Raw genomic sequence first — 20,089 nt, forward strand, 5'->3', positions numbered from 1 at the left:
GTACATATTGCTCGTTGTAAATGATGTTCCTATAAAATTCAATATCAAATTTAGATTTCATTTCCTTTATGATAGTTTTATTGACAATCTCTAATAATGCGAATTAACCAACAAGACTAAAAAAAAAATAATCTAATGGAAAAATAGTTTTCTTTACACATTTGAAACAAACTTGAGAATACAAGATAAACTTAATGTTTCGAATACAGTAATTAAAGGAATTAAATTTCTAAATAGTCTTTAAAATATGTATATATTTATTAAAAATGTCGATTTACTTCCTAGAATGGCTGGGTATACATATCAGACTCACTCCTTGAGTTCAAGACCAAGAGCCGTTGAGCATTCCCAAAAGGAACTATACTGGTTAACAATGTGAGTGAAAGGAATTACTTTAACTATCAAGATAGACAATACCTCAAGTCGATACCCGCATCTATATTACAATAAAACAAACTTCTTTAAAATTCTTTATCAAAGACTACAGAAAAACAAATTCTGATGCTTAACCCTTTCAAATCTTTAGATTTCCAAACTTTGAATCAAACTTCACATGGCTTCTAACAGATGGTCTGATATGTTTTTAGTTGAATGCAAAAAGTTACTTCTTTACAGGGATATATTTTCACCTAATTCTAATATAATCTCATCAACGTTTTCTTAACATTATTATACATATGTTATAAAATAATTTCTTAAGACCTTCAAAATACCGCCCAATTTTAAAGATCACTTCTTCATTCTTTCTTTTCTCTTCTTTAACTTCTCTTTTGTTTTTTTTTATCTAATCTCTTGTATCTTATCTATTTTCTTCTTTCTTATATTCTCTTCTCATTTTTAATATTCTTTCTTAAGCCTACTTCTAAGATTTACGAACAGATAGTAGTGACTGGGGATCAGAACTGAATAATACGTCAGTTGCAATTCAAAGTTCAATTAGTATAATTTGATTCTGTTATCATTAACACGTGTTAATGTGCATTAGCTTAATATGGCACGTAATTCCTTCTACTTTGTTTATAGCCCTTATTTTTCCCTTATTAGTTTTCATTTTTTAATACCGCTATATAATATATTCAATGAATGTTTTTCTCTTCAAAATATTTATGTCCAATGTCCTATATATTCTTATTGACAGTCGTCATTGAAAATATTGAAAATTTGTGGTATTATTAGATTAACAAATCTAACACATCAAGATTAACAAATTTTGAATCTGTATAGAAAGGAATCTGTATAGAGGCATTTTAGTTTTAGTTCAGCTCCATTGCGGATATTTTTATCCTCGCGTTATTATCAGATGAAAGAACAAGCAGAATATGCGTTTTACTATCTAAACAGATGGCAGCATTGAGTCTAAAAAACTCGAAAATAAAAATTTTTTCCCGATAAAGATGAAAATATTTCATTTTAAAAGAGAACACAAAAAAATATATAGAAACCTATTTCCAGTAGCATATTTTGCTCACTAGGCACTGAGGGGGAAACCGCAACGTTATAGTGGATCCAATGCGACAGTCATGACTTGGAGGAGGATATTGGATATTTGATTAAAGAATACAAATTATTCATGGCGTAACATCGTTACGTTCTCTCATCTATTATGAGATGATATTATAGTTCGATACAATATAATAATAGAGACACTATGGTTTACCTAGGAGGACAGAATTACTTATTCATGGCGTGACATCGTAGCGTTCTCTCATCTATTATTTTAGATGATATTATAGTGCTTAACTATTCGCAGAGCACTCGAAGCTGGCTGACCTCACTAATTACTGGACATAGCAACTTCAAGTATCATCTCAAAAAGACAACTCTTGGTGAGGAAGACACTTGCAGACTATGTCTAGAAGAAAAGGAAACAGCGGTGCATATATTGTGCCAATGCCCAGCACTGGCAAGCAGGAGGAAGACTATCTTGGGATACCATTGGGTTGGTGATGACTTGGCAGGAGAAACCTCAAGCTAAATGAGCTGTTTGCATTAACAAATAATGTTGTTATGCGAACGGAAGCCATCCCAGCTTTAACTCAATAACAACATCCGAGAATCGAAAGACGAAAAAGAACCCAAGTAATTTCGTGGTCTACTTCGACTAATCCTTCACTTCAGTGGGGCCACTTGTTGGACAGTGCGCTGTTCCAACGTCCCACCATATATATAGTTCGATTTAATATGTAATAGAGACTATATGCTTCTATGCCTAGGACAGAATTATGTGTACGTACTAAACACACTATACTGTATAAATATATGAGTATAAAAATTGATATTATGAGCGAGAGAAGAACTTTTATAATTAAAATATAATTTGAAATGCAATTTTTATTTAATGAACTCTATGTAAGTTTATAACTTCTAAAAGCAATCTTAACCGCAAAAAAGTGTCTGATTAGTGTTGTATAAATAACTTCTATAGTTCTAAATAAAAGTTAAAGCAGAAGATTGTATCGATAGTAATAAGTCTCAACTGTCTTAATAGATTTATTTCATATAAATATTTTTACCACCAACACACAAGAATTCTACATTAGTTCCTATTAGTTCTAGTATAGATTTAGTATAAATTTAAAGAATTTTTTTAATTTACATTTTACATTTACATTTTATTAACATAATTAATAAAAGAAAAAAAATAAAAAAAATAATATCCCATTTAACGAAGCAATTGCATTCCAAACCAATGCCAACATACAACGCAGAAAAAATAAAACTTTTAATTAAATTTATTTTATTTATTTTTTTTACGATAAAACAATGTTTTAATATTTTTCGATTTAACAAAAGTAAACCAAGAAATGAATGGAATTGAGAGACGAGTTACAGAAGAACAACAAATTTATAGGTCATTGCTATTACGGTAGTCACTATTCATATTGTAAGCATTGGCAACACTAAGAATTGATATTTTTAACCACTACTTCCTCCCCCGTGACAGTATTTTGAAAATTGTGTTCTACTAAAATAAAAATGGAAATAAATCGTGAAAATTTCGTAGTTTCTTAATTAATTGTTAATGATAATTATTAGCTCAAGAGTTCAGGGATAAACTTAATTTCACTTTTGGCGATGAAGCTCCCTCATTAGTGTAGCGGCCATCTTTCGTATAAGGAACGAGTTCATAGGGATTTTTGGAAAAGAATGTTGTTTGCGGAAAACAGTGTATATAAAATATTACCATGCAAACAGTTGATTCTCGTTTAATCCTATATCATTGACAAGGGTTCAACAAAATACATGTCATAAGATATAACAGATGATATATCATGGAAGTATACTATGCGTACTAGCCTAAGCAGACTGTGTTGTTGTTTCATGACATATCAAACTCAACAAAGGTTGTATTTTAAGCGAACTGTGGTATCATAACGAACCATTATTCGTGTTAAGTGGACTCTGTTGTGTAAACCCTCCAGTCCAACTTAACCTATGTATATCTAAACAAACGATTTTTTTCGAAAACCTGCTCATATAGCAACAAAGCTATTAGAACTTATAAGGCTCTAAATGGCAGAGAATAAAGTGCTTTAAGATGAGATCTAGGAATTACTACCGAAACTGGAATCCAAAAGAAACCAAAAAGGTTTCTACAGACACTGAAAAATTAAATGACTTACAACAAATCATAATCTGAATTTATTATTTATAGGGAAATCTTAATATTTGAAATGAAAGCAAATATTAAATTGATAAAATACTGGAGGGTGCTTGTAATACTTTTAAAAAACCCGAACCTAATTAGATGAAAATATGATGGAGAGCGCTAACAAAATTTTTCAAAAAGTAACACTTTCAACATAATTATATTTGTGAAAGAAACCTATCTGTGTAATCAAAACTCAAAATATGAAAGATTTGACGTTTTTGGAACTGCTATATAAAATCAAGGATAAAGTCTTCAATATTATTAATTTGGGCAAAATTAATAGAATTTTTCTTCAATCATATTACCAGAGAAGATGAATTCAATTTTGCGATGACAATTGGACATAAAATAACAATCAGTAAATTAGGTGCCATCTTTACTATTTTTCAGACATAAACCAAGTGATGATGAGAAGATTCAAAAATAATTTGTAAAGATATGGCTTAGTTGATTTCTATTTTTTAACATAACTATGAACATAAGATGGATTCATTGTAATTTAATCGAAATAAAGTATTTTTCAGAAGATTTTGAATTTGCCCGGAAAAACGCATGTCATAATTTTTTGAGACCCTAATTCATATCGTTTACTTTCAAAATAAAAAAATAATTGGACTTGAATATTTGAGGCAACTAATTGGACCTCTTCAACGATGATTTAATGTGGAACAAATCACTTTTGCATGGATGCACATATGAACGACGGTTGCTTTAACAAAATTTCGTCAAATCAGACAGTGACTACTCTTGTGTCAAAGACGGAATTCTTCATTTTTTTTTCAAAGATGGAACATTTAGAGAAAAAATAATTTTTTTACAATAACAGTAACATTAAAAAACACGTGAAAATTATTACAAATTAGGATTAATTACTAATTACGAGAATGATTCTAATTCAAAGAAATTTAATTTATATAAAATACATTAACCTAATCTAATAATTATACTTTTTATTATTAAAATAATTATTATTTTAATATAGCTATCTAAAAAAAAAAACTTATTTTACGTTAACGTTTAATTTGCTAAAAATGCAAAAATAAAGTATCTTTTGTCAAAAGTAGGTAAAAAATTTAAAAAACACAACTTAAGTACGTCGTTAAATCATCCTAAAATTGGAATATTTTGTCTCTAATATTTATGATCAGGTAGACACAATCTACTGAAATTGAAACATTTTTACCAAAGAAATATCTTAGTCAGCAGAGTTTTGTGAAGTGGATGTTTTTATAAGGGAAAATATTTTGCATTTAAAAAATTTTATTGCAGCTGTTGATATAAGGGTAGTTAGAGAGCTCTACACATGGAATGCTAAACAATTCCGTCATTTAAAAAAAGTTAATTATTACCCTTAATAATATAGTTTAGCACTGTAAAATTTAGATATTCAAGTTATTTAAAGTAAATTTTTATATGTACTTATAGATATATTTGACATAATTAAACTACTGATTCCTAATATTTATCTAATGTGTGGTACTATGAAATCTCTATGAATTATATACCCAAATTATACTTATTGTGTTTTATTTATATATTCTCTCTATCTTTATTAAGAGAGTTGTTCTTCATCCAATATTGCTATCATAAGATAATTACTATTGACATTATCGCAATAAATCCATACTTAACTAACCTGGAAGAAACTCTCATTTTCTTAGAGATCTACTCATTGAAACCATCACCAAGTATATAAAGGTTAGATAGTTAGATAGTCAATCATTCTTTAGCTCCATTTAGAAGAATTGTAACAATGGAGGAAAGATATGCTGACATTCGTTCTGTTTTACTTTAAAAAAGGGGGATGTTACAACAGAAGTGTTGCAGATAGTCGGGTATTTTCTAGTATCGACCAAGTTGGGCGCATAACGAAAGAAGTAATAAAGGTGCTATATATTACTAATTCTAAAAATCACAATTCATTAGTAATTTGAAATTTTTAATGTATTTTTATAAAAGAATGCTGAGATCTATATTGTTCTTCCACTCCAATAATCAGGCAAAGAATAAAGTACTTTTATAAAATCAAAGATATATGGATACGAAAATCAATACGTTTAAACAATTGATATTCTATGATTTAAAAAAACCATTATTTTTATTAAAATAAGATTCGAAATTTATTGAGTTTAAAAAATATTATTAATATCAGCATCAATGAATTACTTAAGTCTTACATAGAAATTGTCATATTGCATATGAATTCATATCAATTACGAAATAAACACCTTCACCTCAGTTATGCATACAAAGAATGCTTAATTTATCTGAAAGATATATAATATCTTATAACTAAGAACATCAAAAAAGCTAAAACAAAGGTTAACTACATTAAAAACGCAAAATAAAAATGAGCGATAATCTTCGTACAAAAATCTTTTTTTTTTTTTTTCGATGAATACCGAAAACCGCAGATAGAGAACGATAATTTTCCGGTACATTATTACATATATAAATCAAAGTCTGTATACGAATAAAAGAAGAAGGTGATGTATATAAATATATATTGATATAAATGCAAACAGAAAACTACAACTACTTTAATAATATTAAAGTTCAAATGTTCAACAAAACTTTAAAAAAATTATAAAAAGGGAAATCACCGAACTAACATCAAACTCAAAACAATTTGTCTAAATGCCTACATATGTATACGAAAAGTATATATAAACGCAGCTACTAGAAACTTGATTTATATTCTTCTGTTTGTAGTGAAGATTCGGTTCTGAGAGTTTTGACATTATCTACTATTTTAAAAACTAGAATTTTCTAAATGCTGATAACTGAAACCGAGGATATCTGTGCCATATATACGGTGTAATAGTCAATTTTCAATATAAAAATGTTAAAATAAAAAATGTCAAATCTTGTGAATGATTAATGGATGTAATTTATACTGACTGAGTCAGAAATGATATGTCACAGATGCTATAGCTATAAAGTAGAAAAAAAACTATGATAATATCATTGCTTTAGAGCTACAAATATTACTAAGTATACTAAGTAGACAAACATATAAACTTGACAACTGAGAATTGCTGAGCTAGAAACTAAGTAGAAAGTATATAAATAGAAGACTTGAGAAAAAAAATTCTTGTGAATTCATCTTTTATGCTTTTTTTACTTTACCAAATTCCTTCCTCTATTTGTTTATTTATTTGGCTTCCACTCTTCGAGTTAAAATTACTTTATTTCTCGTTGGTGCAAGTTTTTTTATAAATAGTTTCTTACGTGTCTGTTTATGATTTAATGACCAACCATGACGTCTGAGTATTATTTTATGGTGTTGACAATCAACCTCAGACGTTTTTAAGGCAAAAACTTTTTATATCTTATCCTATGTCTATTATGTTGATGTTAAAAAGAAATATTTTTTCAATTTAATGTTACAGAGAAGTAATGAAATGAGAAAATCCAGCTTATGTTGTACATTCTATTCTTATAGATATATACACATAAATATTTTATATATCGCATTATAATAATTATATATGTACAATTATTATAATGATTTCATATATTCTTCTAAATGCATAACTAACAATACTTTAATAGACAGAAGTAGATCTAGATCAGCACAGAGGCACATCAAAGTATATATTGCACTTCATTTTATTGATTTTATGATGCTAGGGTTAGTCGTATATAATTTAAAAATAATTTTTAATACTACAAGACCAGAGTAAATGGTATAAACAAACATATTGATATAATTTTTTCTTCTTAATATAATTTAATAACAATTTTTGGTTACTACAACTGTGGAAAAGTCAAGTTTTTATATATAACAGTCTTTACTACTAACACAATAGGTTAAATTAAATTACCTAGATGATATAAAGAGTTCCGTTGGCACCCATATATCTTGCAACACTAATCCGATTGTGTCAAACGACACGTGTCTGGAAAGTGGCAGTTGTGTAATTCGTTGGTTGTGTTAAGAATAATATTGATTTGAAAAAGAGGAAAATATCTGAAAAATACGCTGCTATGTGATGTTTTCTTACTAAAAAAAAAAAAAGGAAAAACCACTGCAAAATCATACCAAAAAATATGTGCGGTTTATAGTAAGGTTGCTGAGAGGTTTACTCAATTTCGTTCCGGAAATTTTGATTTCAGAGATGCACCTTGCTCTGGCCGGCAACCCAATGAAATTTTGTAAATGATAGAAAAAGACCCACAGGCAAGCAATCTGCCAAGAGATCGAGGAGGCATTCAACATCAACCACATGACAGTTTGGAATTTTAAAAAAAGAAGCAGACTCACAAAGAAGCTAGATGTGTGGGTTCCACATAAATTAACGCAAAGAAATATGATTAATCGAATTGCCATAAATGAAACACTGCTGAATAGCAACGAGATGAAACCTTTTTTGAAGCGAATCGTTACGGGTGATTAAAATGGGTTAAATACGAGAATATCCAACGTAAGCGATCATGACCAAAGACTGGTGACCCTCCACAAAAGATTTCAAAGCCTGGATTGACGCCAAAGAAAGTTTTGTTGAGTGTTTGGTGGAAAAATTGGAAAGGAATTGTCTATTACGACCTACTTCAACTTGGTAATAGAGCACTTAGAATTGACAAACAGAACAAGATTTGTGTTCCATTATATCAATATATATTGTGTGTATTGTTTCGGTGTTTGCAACACTTTTTCAACGGTAAATAACTGGCCAGCCGAACAACTGGAAATAACTTAGTCAAGTTTTTTTTCCAATAAATCATAGAACTTCTACATCAAAGAAATTATGACAACAGGTCATACATAAATACTTCATTAAAATTAATATTTAATAAAGAAAACTTTTCTTCAAAAATATTTAAAAAAGTAATCGTCGGTACTTTATATATCACCTAATATATATAGATACAATCAATAATATTTTAAATTTACAATACTTATAATGATAGATCAACATTCTCTTAAACAAGCTGACACGTCCTATCCCAGCTAAATATTACAAAGTAGTATTGAATTTTGAAATTATCTGCGTCATTTAGTGCATCATCAAACAACATATTAAAAACTGCTAATATCCAGTGACCAACAAACATTTACATCTTATGCAAATTGGTAACCGATCACATCACCAATCACATCAGACAAACCCATTTCGTTGATATATAAAAAATTTTGTACTTGTACAATTTTTAATTGATTACTTATTCACACAGTTTTATGGACTTCGTCCAAACTAATAATTGTTATGACCTATGAGTCATAATATAGTATTAGAAATTTCAGCAGTCCTTAGGGAACAGAGAAAGCGTTTTAAAATATGACCCTCAAATTAAAATTTCTAATAATGTTCGTATAAGATATGATAAAGGAGTGTTTGTTAACGTAAGGCCTCACGGAAAGGGTAATTCGAAATTACATGCAAATTGGTAATGTTTCGATCAACGAAGACCAGGAAGTCTCTCCCAACAAAATATAAATATGATTTATGAGAAAGGAAGAGGGATAATAATCGGCTACTGTGCTTGGCTGTCCGAATGTTTCATATTCATGTTAAGCAGAGGGTCTGAATGAAGCGCATCATATAATACGACAGTGAACCAAAGGTAACTCAAGGGAGCTCTTAACTGGGATGACCGAAACATCTCATAAATATTGATAAAAAAAAAGACTAGAACACTATATTTACAATAAAATTTACAAAAATAATACGAAAAAAATGTATGATGTATATATACTATATAATAATTCGCAAAATCGGTACTGCCTATCGAGATCAGCACTAGAAGTAATTAAAAGTCTAAACCTGAAACTTATAGATTTTAGCAAATTAATAAAAAAAGGAAACTGACAAATAACTAAATAAACATTTTATAAAAGACCAAAATAAAAACCAATTATTTTTAATATTAGTTTACATAATAAACATAAAAGGTTTTTAAAATTGTTGTAGTAAAAATTTTCTAAAACATATTTAATAAAATAAACCGCAGAATCCACATAATGTATCTAAAACTATAGGTTAATTTTTTTATAATTAAAATTATTATTAATTTTTTCTTTCACTTCTAGACACCGCGTACAATATAGAAGATTCAAAGATTTATAAATATTTTTATTTTTCAAAAAGATTATTAAGATTAAAATAATTTATTTATATAATATAAGTACTACAAAATCTTGCATGTAAATTAAGTCTTAATCAACAGATGTTTTACATTCGAAATGATTTTATTTACGATTAGTTAAAAATCAATAATATAACCTAGTAAACCAATCTTTATACAAATATATTGTTAAAATAGATTATTTTAAAAAAATAGATAAGTATAATCAAATCTACTATATTCATTTATATATAATTTATATATATAATTAAATATATAATTATATAATTGATTTATGGCCCTGACCATCCTTATAGGTCAATGTACCTCTGGGCGGCAAATAGGTTAATGACTTAGAGTAACGGGTAGTAATAAGGGAATGTCATATTTTCTTCAACCAGACAGACCTAAAAATAATTTTGTGTGCATGTTGAACTTAGGACACTTTATTAATGTAAAAACTTACTTTTCTGGTTGGGTAGCAATTTTTTCATTACAGATTAGACACAACACCTTTTTTTGAGAAAAATTATTGTAATAGAATATTGGTCAACCGTTGGACTGTTATACCAAGCAAGCAAGAATATTTTAATATTTTATTGTCCATCTAACAAAGAATAAAACCTTCTTCATCATTAGGAATAAGCTGTATTTTCTACCAAGTTATCTAAAAGAAGTTCTTAAAATTTGTTACTTATTCAACAACTTGGGTCTAAGACTAAAAGAACGTTATCTTTATCTCTGGAAACAGATGGAACTTTTAGTCACATTAAATATGACTTAATCTGGATTAGTAAGATGTTAAGCTGAGATTTCTACAATGACCACAGAAGTAGATATTCAAATTTATCTAGCATTTAGCAATTCAATTAGGAACCAATGCAATAAGTAGCAGGAATTAGTGCACCTCTTCAGTTAGTAATGTTATGAACTAAATGATCAACGGTATACTATTATTATTAGTGGATAATTAAGATATACCTAAAGCTTTATAACATAACTGTAGACTATGGCCACGAAATGTCTTTACTAAATCCATGTTCCTGTTTGAAAAGCATAAAGGAAAGTATGTTGCTTTAAGCACACATAAAAACCCTAACACTGCGATAAGCAGCGCTTAACAAATTTTCTATATATACTTTTATATTATTCATTAACCTATTTGTTCTGATGTACCTATGATATATATGATGACTATGCGTATAAAAAATTATTATCAATATATATATATGCGTAGATAAAAAAAACATGTAACGTTTATAGTATTGTTTATCGACAAGCACTAAGGCACTGCGTAAACAAACTCTTATATCGCTAATTTTTCATTGATTTCACTATCTACCGCTGCTTTATAATATATCTTAGATTATCAATTCATATTTATATCATATTATAACGATATTAAAATGATATAACGGTAATAAACGATATAATTTCAGTACTAAAACAAAATTATATAAATATAGCAGAGCTTAATCCGGATCCACTAAAGTTACTTTCAATTAGGATTATCAAAACATCCGTATTGTGAGAGTTTTTATTTATTTATTTATTTACAATAGCAACTGAATAAAAACTGGACAATAACCCACAGCTTATTAAATTAAACCATACATTATTAAATAATTCTGACTTTATGTATAAATTACGTCAATAAAAAATTTAAATAAAATGTAAAAGCAAATAGCAAACGAAGCGTACAGGTAAATAAGACATTCATTATTGTGTGCATATAAAGCATAAATATAATTAATTTAACTGGACACTATCGAACAGAGATGTTATAACAATCCTACCCAGATTAGCAAATCAGTGTTTGATCCCGACTGCAAAGTACATAATACACAACAAATTTTATATTTTATCTTTTATCCAGAATATGGAAGAATCCGGTTTACCGGGAACTCGTACAAAAAAAGGTCTTACTATATATATTTATCATATAAAAAAAAATATATATATTTATCATATAATAAAAAGAAATATTTAATATTAAAATAATTGTAAAGTTGAGTGAACATAGAAATACTCATACTCATACTGATACGAAAAACGGGATAATGATCGTTTTTAGGGTTTTAAAACGGATTTTTAGTAAAACTGAAGGCAGTTTTGATAATCAGCGACTTTTTGAATATCCTGCTACAGAGCTCCTATCAACTATCATCTCTTAACACCGTACTGTTTTTTTGTTAATGAAATCAATGTACACAGTTTATACTTTTAGTCGATATCTTTGGATATAAGCTATATAAGTTAACTAAAACTTCTTGTCAAATCGTTGTTACTGAAAAATCTAAATCACCCCCCAATAACGAATCCACTGAGCTAACAAAGAGTAAAAGCACTTCTCATTTAAGAGATGTGTCGATGGAAAATCGTGAACGGGTTCGAATAACAAATTCACTGAACTAACAGAGAATAAAAAAACTTTTCATTTAAGATATATATCGTTAGATATTTTCAATAAAATTAATTTTATATACCAATCTTTCAAACTGCTCAACGAAGTTTCAAATAGATGACTCCTACATCGAAGATGTACAAAGTTTCTGCTATCTGGGAAGCTACATTTCGAACAACGGCGGCAGTCGGCAAGACATACAGCACAGGCTATAGAAAGCGAAGCAAGCGTTTGGAACCCTTAACAAAATCTGGCGTTCATCCAACATCACACAACGCACTAAGATACACCTGTACAATGCAAACGTAAAATCAACTTTACTATATGGTAGTGAGAGTTGGAACCTAACGGCAATCAATCAATCGCTGTCTACGACGCATCCTTCATGTATTCTGGCCAGCAACCATAACCAATAATGATCTCTGGTTTAGAACGAATCAGCCTCTTATAACTGATGAAATAATGATGCGCAAATACAAATGGCTTGGCCATACGTTAAGAAAACCCGCTGATGATATCGCAAGAAATATCTTAGATTTCAACCCTCAAGGCAGTAGAAGACCAGGGCGTCCGCGCAACACTTGGAAACGACAAACTGAAGCCGAATTAAGAAATGCTGGAAAGAGCTGGAGTGAAACAAAACGTCTTGCATTAGATAGAGTTCAATGGAAACTATTTGTTACGGCACTCTGTTCCACCTAGGAATAAAAGGATTAAATATAATATAATATAATCTTTCATAAAACTAATTTTAAGAATTATTACTTCTCCTCTACTAGGGCCATTAGTAGATACTAGGGTCTTGTAGATCAATTTAACACAATTAAAAACCTCTAAATCTCTCTTCTAACGAAGAATTAAAGAGTAGGTGTGTAATTATTTTATGGGTTAAGAAAGCAACTTCCTCATCTATCTGTTGACTATATATTAACTACAAAAATGTTCATTTATTTACTATCAAGTTATTTTTAAAATATTTAAATGTTTTACCAACAATATATAATTAAATGAAATATGAAAAAACATTTAAGTCAAAAGTTAATTGTAATTTGAGAAACTAATTTCAAATATTTTGTTTCAAAAATATTAGAAAAACCTCTAGATTTTCTCGTGTTAGATTGCAAATTAAAAACAGACATTTTCTATGGAGTAAATAAAATTATAGTTGAAAAAAAAAGTTCCATTACAAACATCGTAAATAAATGATTGTGTTATTTTGTTTATATTTACTCTTATCAACAATTTACTATAGCCTTCGTTGCAATATTAGAACTAATACAATTAGCATTTCTATAGATTCACGAGTAAAACGGCGATGACTAAGCTGAAATCGACTGAGACGCAGACTGAACAGCAACAACAAATTTAATAGATAAGTAATTTTAAACTGTGAAAAACCAAACAAACTTTTTTATTTGTAATTGTTAACGCTTATGGTGCAATAATGGATAATGACGGCTACATTTCATAGATAACACTTAGATTTAACCTCTCGACAGGTGCTAAACATAATCCAAACATATGTTTAGCTAATGAAAAGAATCATAAAACTGGGTACTGTTCTCAGGTAGAAAATGTAGTAATTCAGGAAAATTTATTTTCAGGGAATTCTTAGTATTTTCAGAGACAATAGAACAAAGCAGACATATGAGTAATTAAAAGGAGAATCCTCGAAAGCGGAAAAAAACTATTAAAAAGTTTTGCGAATGACCTCAATAAAACGATAAAAATTAAACTCAAATTTATTTACATATAATTTTCATAGAAGATAAGATTATTAATATTTACTGATAAACACATTTTGTAAATGATTATTAAGAATAGTTGAATAGTTGTTATACTAAATAATTAAAAAAAATTTTTTTTTTATTATTAAACGTATGTATATATAAATATTTTTATTTTGTTGTAGAAACAGATTAAAAACAACAACACTAAAAAGTGTTTTTTTAACTTATAGCAACTAGATTAGAACTTATATATTAGCATTAAAATTGATACTCGTAACTCTGTTAAATGTGATTTTTCATAGATGGAATAAAAGCATTTTATCACCTAAGTTTAGCTAAGAAAATCGTTTTGATTCCACATTCCTCGTAATTGTGGGTTGAAGAATGGGTATAAATGGACGCAATTGTCTGGCCAATATTAATGTTGAATATATTACCGAGTGCAATAAAGAATGGGGCATCCAAAAGCTGAAACTAGGTCTGAACAAGTCTGATATTTTCTCATATACAAAGCGAAAAATCAAGTTCTTTTCTATTGTGTGTACTGCTATTGTCAGGAGAACTGTCTATACATCTATAAGAATTGTATTCAACGGAATAAGAAATTTGAATCAAAGAATAAGCCACATTTCCGTAAAAATCTTTATCTTTAATTTGCCTAGACTATGAAGATGGCAGATGCCAGATAAAAATGGTGTTGCAACCTAAGAAAATGTTTTAAGAAAATCAACCTAAGGATAAGATTAGATCGGAAAGTAGATATTCCCATTTTAGACCATGACATTGTATTTATAAAATACCGGTATCTTCTTTATTGCCTACATTTGTGATATCGAATAAACGTTTGGTAAAAGTAGGCAGACCTTACAGTTAATGTATGCCTTTCGAGAAATACTAGATAATAACAGAGTCAAGGAGTGGCATTTTTCTCTTGTTCGTTGAAAAAAAAAACACCTTAGCTGGTTACAAAGACAATTCTCTAAGCATGGTGTAGTTGCACCAATAGGTCCCGGTGTATCATTGTTCCATCTGATAAAAATATTTTAACAATGTTTGATTAAATTAACCATGTAGAAATTGTTATTTATAAAAATGTGCACGTCATGAAAAATAAATAAAAATAAAACTAAAACGATATTAAATAATTATTTCTTAAATAGTTTCTCTTTCCAAGGACGAATACAACAAGTTATAATAATCATATATACAAAATAAATTACCTATATATATATTATATTATAATAATATTGTACTATATTGATATAAAAACTTTAACATTCATAAAATAAAAATCTACTATAAAAACTTAACAAACATGAGGAAAAGATTGAAGAAACGAACCCCTTAATATAGAAAAAAAATTTCCTAAATACATAAAGCATTTTTACCCACTGCAGTAAATTTAGAGCATATTTTTTAAAACAGAAAAATAGACTAATGATTGAAGAGATTGCAAGACTTAGCAGAAAGTTAGAAAAACCCTAATTCTAGCTTAATCATCAGATAATCAGAAATTTTAATTAAGCTGTTTAAGTAGTTTCTGAAATAATAGTGATTAATAAGATGAATACTAAAATAATAGGAGAGATTATATAAAAATATGTTTTTCAAACAAAGCTTACTTAAAAACAAACCCGTTAATATATGTGAACTTTCACTTTTAAGTTAAATAAATAATTTATTTATTTTAAATTTTGAATGATTAATAGAGTTCGTAATCCGTGGTTATAGATAATATGAACGACGCAAATCCATGGTATCACCACAGGACTTTATTTGAGCTCAAGTGGACCTTACATATATCGATACAGGTAAAATACAGGATTCACACAGGTGAAAAAAAAATTCATATACTTCAAAATTGCAGATGCGTTAATAAAACCAACATTAAACCAAAATTCTAAATAAATAGGATTCATTTAAATAATGTATAATAGGGATACTAGCTTACGTCAATAAAATTACCAAAAAAAACGCAGATGGGTTAAATCGTAGATTGAAAACAATGACCTAAAAGATGTAATATGGCATATTTTTTTAAACTGTCACACAACTGATTAATAATACGCCTAAAGATCAGTACCTATCACATTAAATTTAGGTCGTACACGAATTGAACAGACCGTACACGGACAAGTGACAACGCATATGTGAAGTAATTTCTTTAAATCCAATTCGCAATATACTAGTATCCACCACAAGACCCATATTTCTTCGACGCATTTTAATAATACTGGTAGCGTTTTTTCCTATTTAAGAGGAAAAAATCTTACTTTAGGAAACTAAGATAATATTTGATATATAACAGACTATTCAGTATCTACGTATAGATCTTTGGATTCATTATCTTTAAAATATTTAGTTTATTTCATTATATAACGTTAAATTCAATAGAAAAAAGTATCCTAGAACTCTCAAGACTTTTAGTATATTATATTTTGTATGTATATTATATTTTGTACTAAGAACTAGGCCTAACTAAAGTAAACATTTTCAACTTTTTGAATAAATAACAGCATCTCAGCCATTAAAAATGTTTTATTATCACATAGAGATTATAATTCTAGTCCAGTATTCTCAACCTAATCCATATCATATAAAGATTATCACACATACTATAAATAAAAGTCTCATATATTCCTAGACAGACACGATGTTCTGGTAGCTAAGTGGGGCCTATTTTGTTGAGATTGCAAACATATAGGAATGTTTTTCATGAAATATGTAAAAAAAAATATGGTTTTAATCAAAATGGTGAAGGCAGAACTTCGACTCTGTCAAATCGTCGCCGATTTGGTTTTAATAAAAAGAAAATATATAAATCTAGTCAAATAATTTATTAATTTAAAAAAAGGCGGGAATTTCATTTACATCAAATTTTCCATAAATTCCTATTTGGCTCTCTAGACATGTCATTCAAAATTATAGTCAGAAATTTGATCTACATTAATTACCCTAATCAACAATATTTATAATTTATTTATTAATTTAAAAGTAATGTAATATTTAAAGTAAGATTAATTTGCCAAAAAAATTTATATTTGAAAAAGTAATCATTTATGATATATTAAATCATTTATAATATACTAAAATTGTTTATGGTATATTTTTTTCTGGATTGTCAAATTTGATTTCTTGACAAATTACTCCTATTTTAAATCAAAGTAAGAAGTCAAATTCACTTACCGATTCCTCTTCTTTTTCCATGCCACTCGGCATTTGTGGCACTGCTCGATTAATGGCTGAATACTCCGGCAAGTCAGGCAACTCCTCTGCCAAATATATAGGCATCTGTTTGGATGGATCGAGGGCGCGAGCCCTAAATGACAGCTTTGACATGATGGTGGTTTTGTTTTATAGATGAGTACTACTATATATATTATGATTATCCTAATTTAGTTTGTTAAATTGGTACTGAAGTGGTGTTGGCTTTTCGTGAATTTAATGACAAAATTTACTATAGGACTACAGCTGCTGCTGTATATCGATGTATAGAAATTCGTCCGATCTGTTGATTTTAGCCTCTTTGCTAAAAAGGATTTGATGATATTAATATATTTTGTTGCTCTCTTATTACTAATTTTGTGTGGTGTGTTGGAGGTAAATAATGGAAAGCTGATTAATTTGTACAGCCCTAAAGATGTGAGGGCAATGGTTTGAGTGCTGTTCTCTTCTTGTTCGAAAGCACTTCCTTTTATTCGTCTCTGTTTTGTCTGCGTTGACAATGAACTCAGAATGACGGCTGCAATCCTCTTGCTCTTCGTAATAATTATTGCGGTTATTATGATTGTAGCAGCGTGCAACACTCTATAATGTGGGAGTGCTCTGATCGTGCTGCTACTGTTATGTTTACTGTTGCAAGTGCTTTTGTTGGGTCTCAAAGATGTTGAGACAGCCAATGTCACTAACAACAAAATATAGGAAAAGTGTATATTGCAATTATAACACTGCAGTGGTAGCAACAACAAATTTAAGAATCGAATCGGCGACATTTTTTAAGTTGAAATCAAAAAATTTATATATATTATCATAATTATAACTTTCACACATTTCATTTCATCGTCATAATTTTTGTTTACATCAAATTTTCAATTATTATTTGTTTATTTGGAATTTTGTTTTCTTTATCGCACGTTTTGTTTGTCATTTATTTTTCTATTACTCTATGTATCATTTTTTATTTATTCTCATACATATATTCTTTTATAAAAACATATATATATATACATATATATATAATATGGTGCGTTTTTACTTTTGTTTTGCAAGTTACAAGCGAAATTCCTTATGACAGCTGTGGCGCGCTAATTTACAAAAACAACAATAATGCATTTTTAATTTATGTACAAAGTAAACACAAAACAGAATACGAAAATGCAGGCGGGCATTTTAACAAGCAAACCAACAACAAAAATAACGGCATCGGCATATCAAAACTGCATTTTTTTTTATATTTAAGTGAGGCGAATTTACACATAAATTTCATTTACATTTATTTTCAATTATGTATTTTTTTTTATTTTTTTCACTAAATTAAATTCACAACCATTTGTAATATTTAATATTCAATATGAAAAAATTTAACATTTATAATATATATTTTTATTATATCGGGCGTACATAAAACATTTACGGCGAATATGTCAAAACAAAAAGTACACGGCAAATTAAAAACACGACATTGTTAAAGAAAACGAAAAAAAAACGGGCGCGTTGATTTGTTGTATTAATTATATTTATTAAGGCATACGCTTATTTTAATATTTATCTTACATGAATTTATCTCATTTCTTGTACCATCATTTTTTCCACCCGTACTACAATTTTTAATACATAATTTTAACAAATTAAAGTTGGGAGAATTTTTGCGGACCACGCTGTTTAAGCATAACTTTTGCCGTAATGGCGGACAGCGAAACACGAACGACCTCGTCGTCAGTATAGAACGTCGGCGTACTCCGAACAATTCCGAACTCCGAAATTTTCAACAAAATTGGCAACACATTACTAACACAATATGCTATATCGACTTTCTCACTCTAATTTAACGTATTACTGCACATGCAAGAACGAGAGGTCTAGTACATGACTAGATGGATAGATAGCAAAAAAAATTTTTCTTGCAGAAGAAAAAAATTTATTTCAATATTTTACAATTTTTAGCAACTCATTTTGCGCACTTTTAGAGCTAGCATTTAATATATTCTATATGAAAAAACTTTAATCTATTTATAAATCACAAATTGAACGCACTTTTATATAATATTTCGCACTTTTTGCATTAATTTTTGTTAATAATTGTGCAACGACACACGTTTTCACAGGGACACGTTCTTCACTGCTAATGGCGGCACGAAACGACTCAGTCAAATGTTTTTCGGAAATGTTGTGGCGCACAATATGATATGAAAATATTTTAGGGAGATATAATTTATTTCCCGTGATTAGATTTTAAGAACAAAGACATGAAAATGTATGAAATTTTTTGAAAAAATATTTAAAATAATATACCATATATTTTTCATTAGTCTTTTTAAATGTCAGTAAATATTATTTTTCTTATAATAACAATTCAATTTCGAAATAGGCAATGTTCACACATTTGATTTATATTGCAAAATATAAATTGAATGTATAACTTTTTTTAATATTTTTAATGAAAATGATTGATATTAATATTAAATTATGTATTATTTAGATAGTAAAATATTTCTTATAATTTTAATATGCATATTATTACAGAGATGAGATAGTTTAATTATTTAAACATTAAAATATTTATTTCAGAATAGTTGAGTTCACAATTTTATATATTTCTGTTTGAATTTCTACTCTTTGATATAATATATTTATTTATTAATATTAATAATAATATTAATTAATAACATAATAATAAACAAGAATACTAATTAATAATGTTAAATTGTGTATATACTTACTTTTTTATATAAACTTTATTTTTATATAAATAATTAAATATATAATCATTAAATATAATAAAATTTTTTATGTAGCAAAAATTACTTAACAATTTATAATTTTTATATGAAACAATATTCTTTAATTTATTTTTATTCAAAGTTAAAGAAAAATAATTTTTTTTTATATTAAGGGTATTCAGGATGTCTGTGCATCGTTGCATGTGCAAAATTATTTAATTTTACAAAAACATTTCCCTTTCTTATGAATTTGCATTCCAGATCAAACTTTCAACACCAATTACCTCTTGCATAT

General features: G+C 28.2%; 1 protein-coding gene across 3 annotated transcripts in view; it reads right to left on the reverse strand.

Annotated features, from left to right (window-relative positions):
• LOC119684403 (protein PF14_0175-like) overlaps positions 1-19,284 on the reverse strand; it is a 42,385-nt gene extending 23,101 nt beyond the window's left edge. Inside the window, exons 1-2 of one of the 3 annotated variants that reach the window (XM_038098442.1) lie at positions 19,109-19,284; positions 17,042-18,159 (exon numbers count right to left, since the gene is read on the reverse strand). In XM_038098442.1, coding sequence (XP_037954370.1) covers positions 17,042-17,194 — 153 coding nt within the window. In that variant the 5' untranslated portion in view covers positions 17,195-18,159; positions 19,109-19,284. Of the gene's footprint in view, positions 1-17,041; positions 18,160-18,628 lie in introns of all 3 variants that reach the window. The other 2 variants (XM_038098441.1, XM_038098443.1) reach the window with 2 other exon arrangements.
• Positions 19,285-20,089: the final 805 nt, after the last annotated feature.

This window comes from Teleopsis dalmanni, chromosome 2 (assembly GCF_002237135.1).
Source record: "Teleopsis dalmanni isolate 2A chromosome 2, ASM223713v2, whole genome shotgun sequence".
Taxonomy (NCBI): domain Eukaryota; kingdom Metazoa; phylum Arthropoda; class Insecta; order Diptera; family Diopsidae; genus Teleopsis; species Teleopsis dalmanni.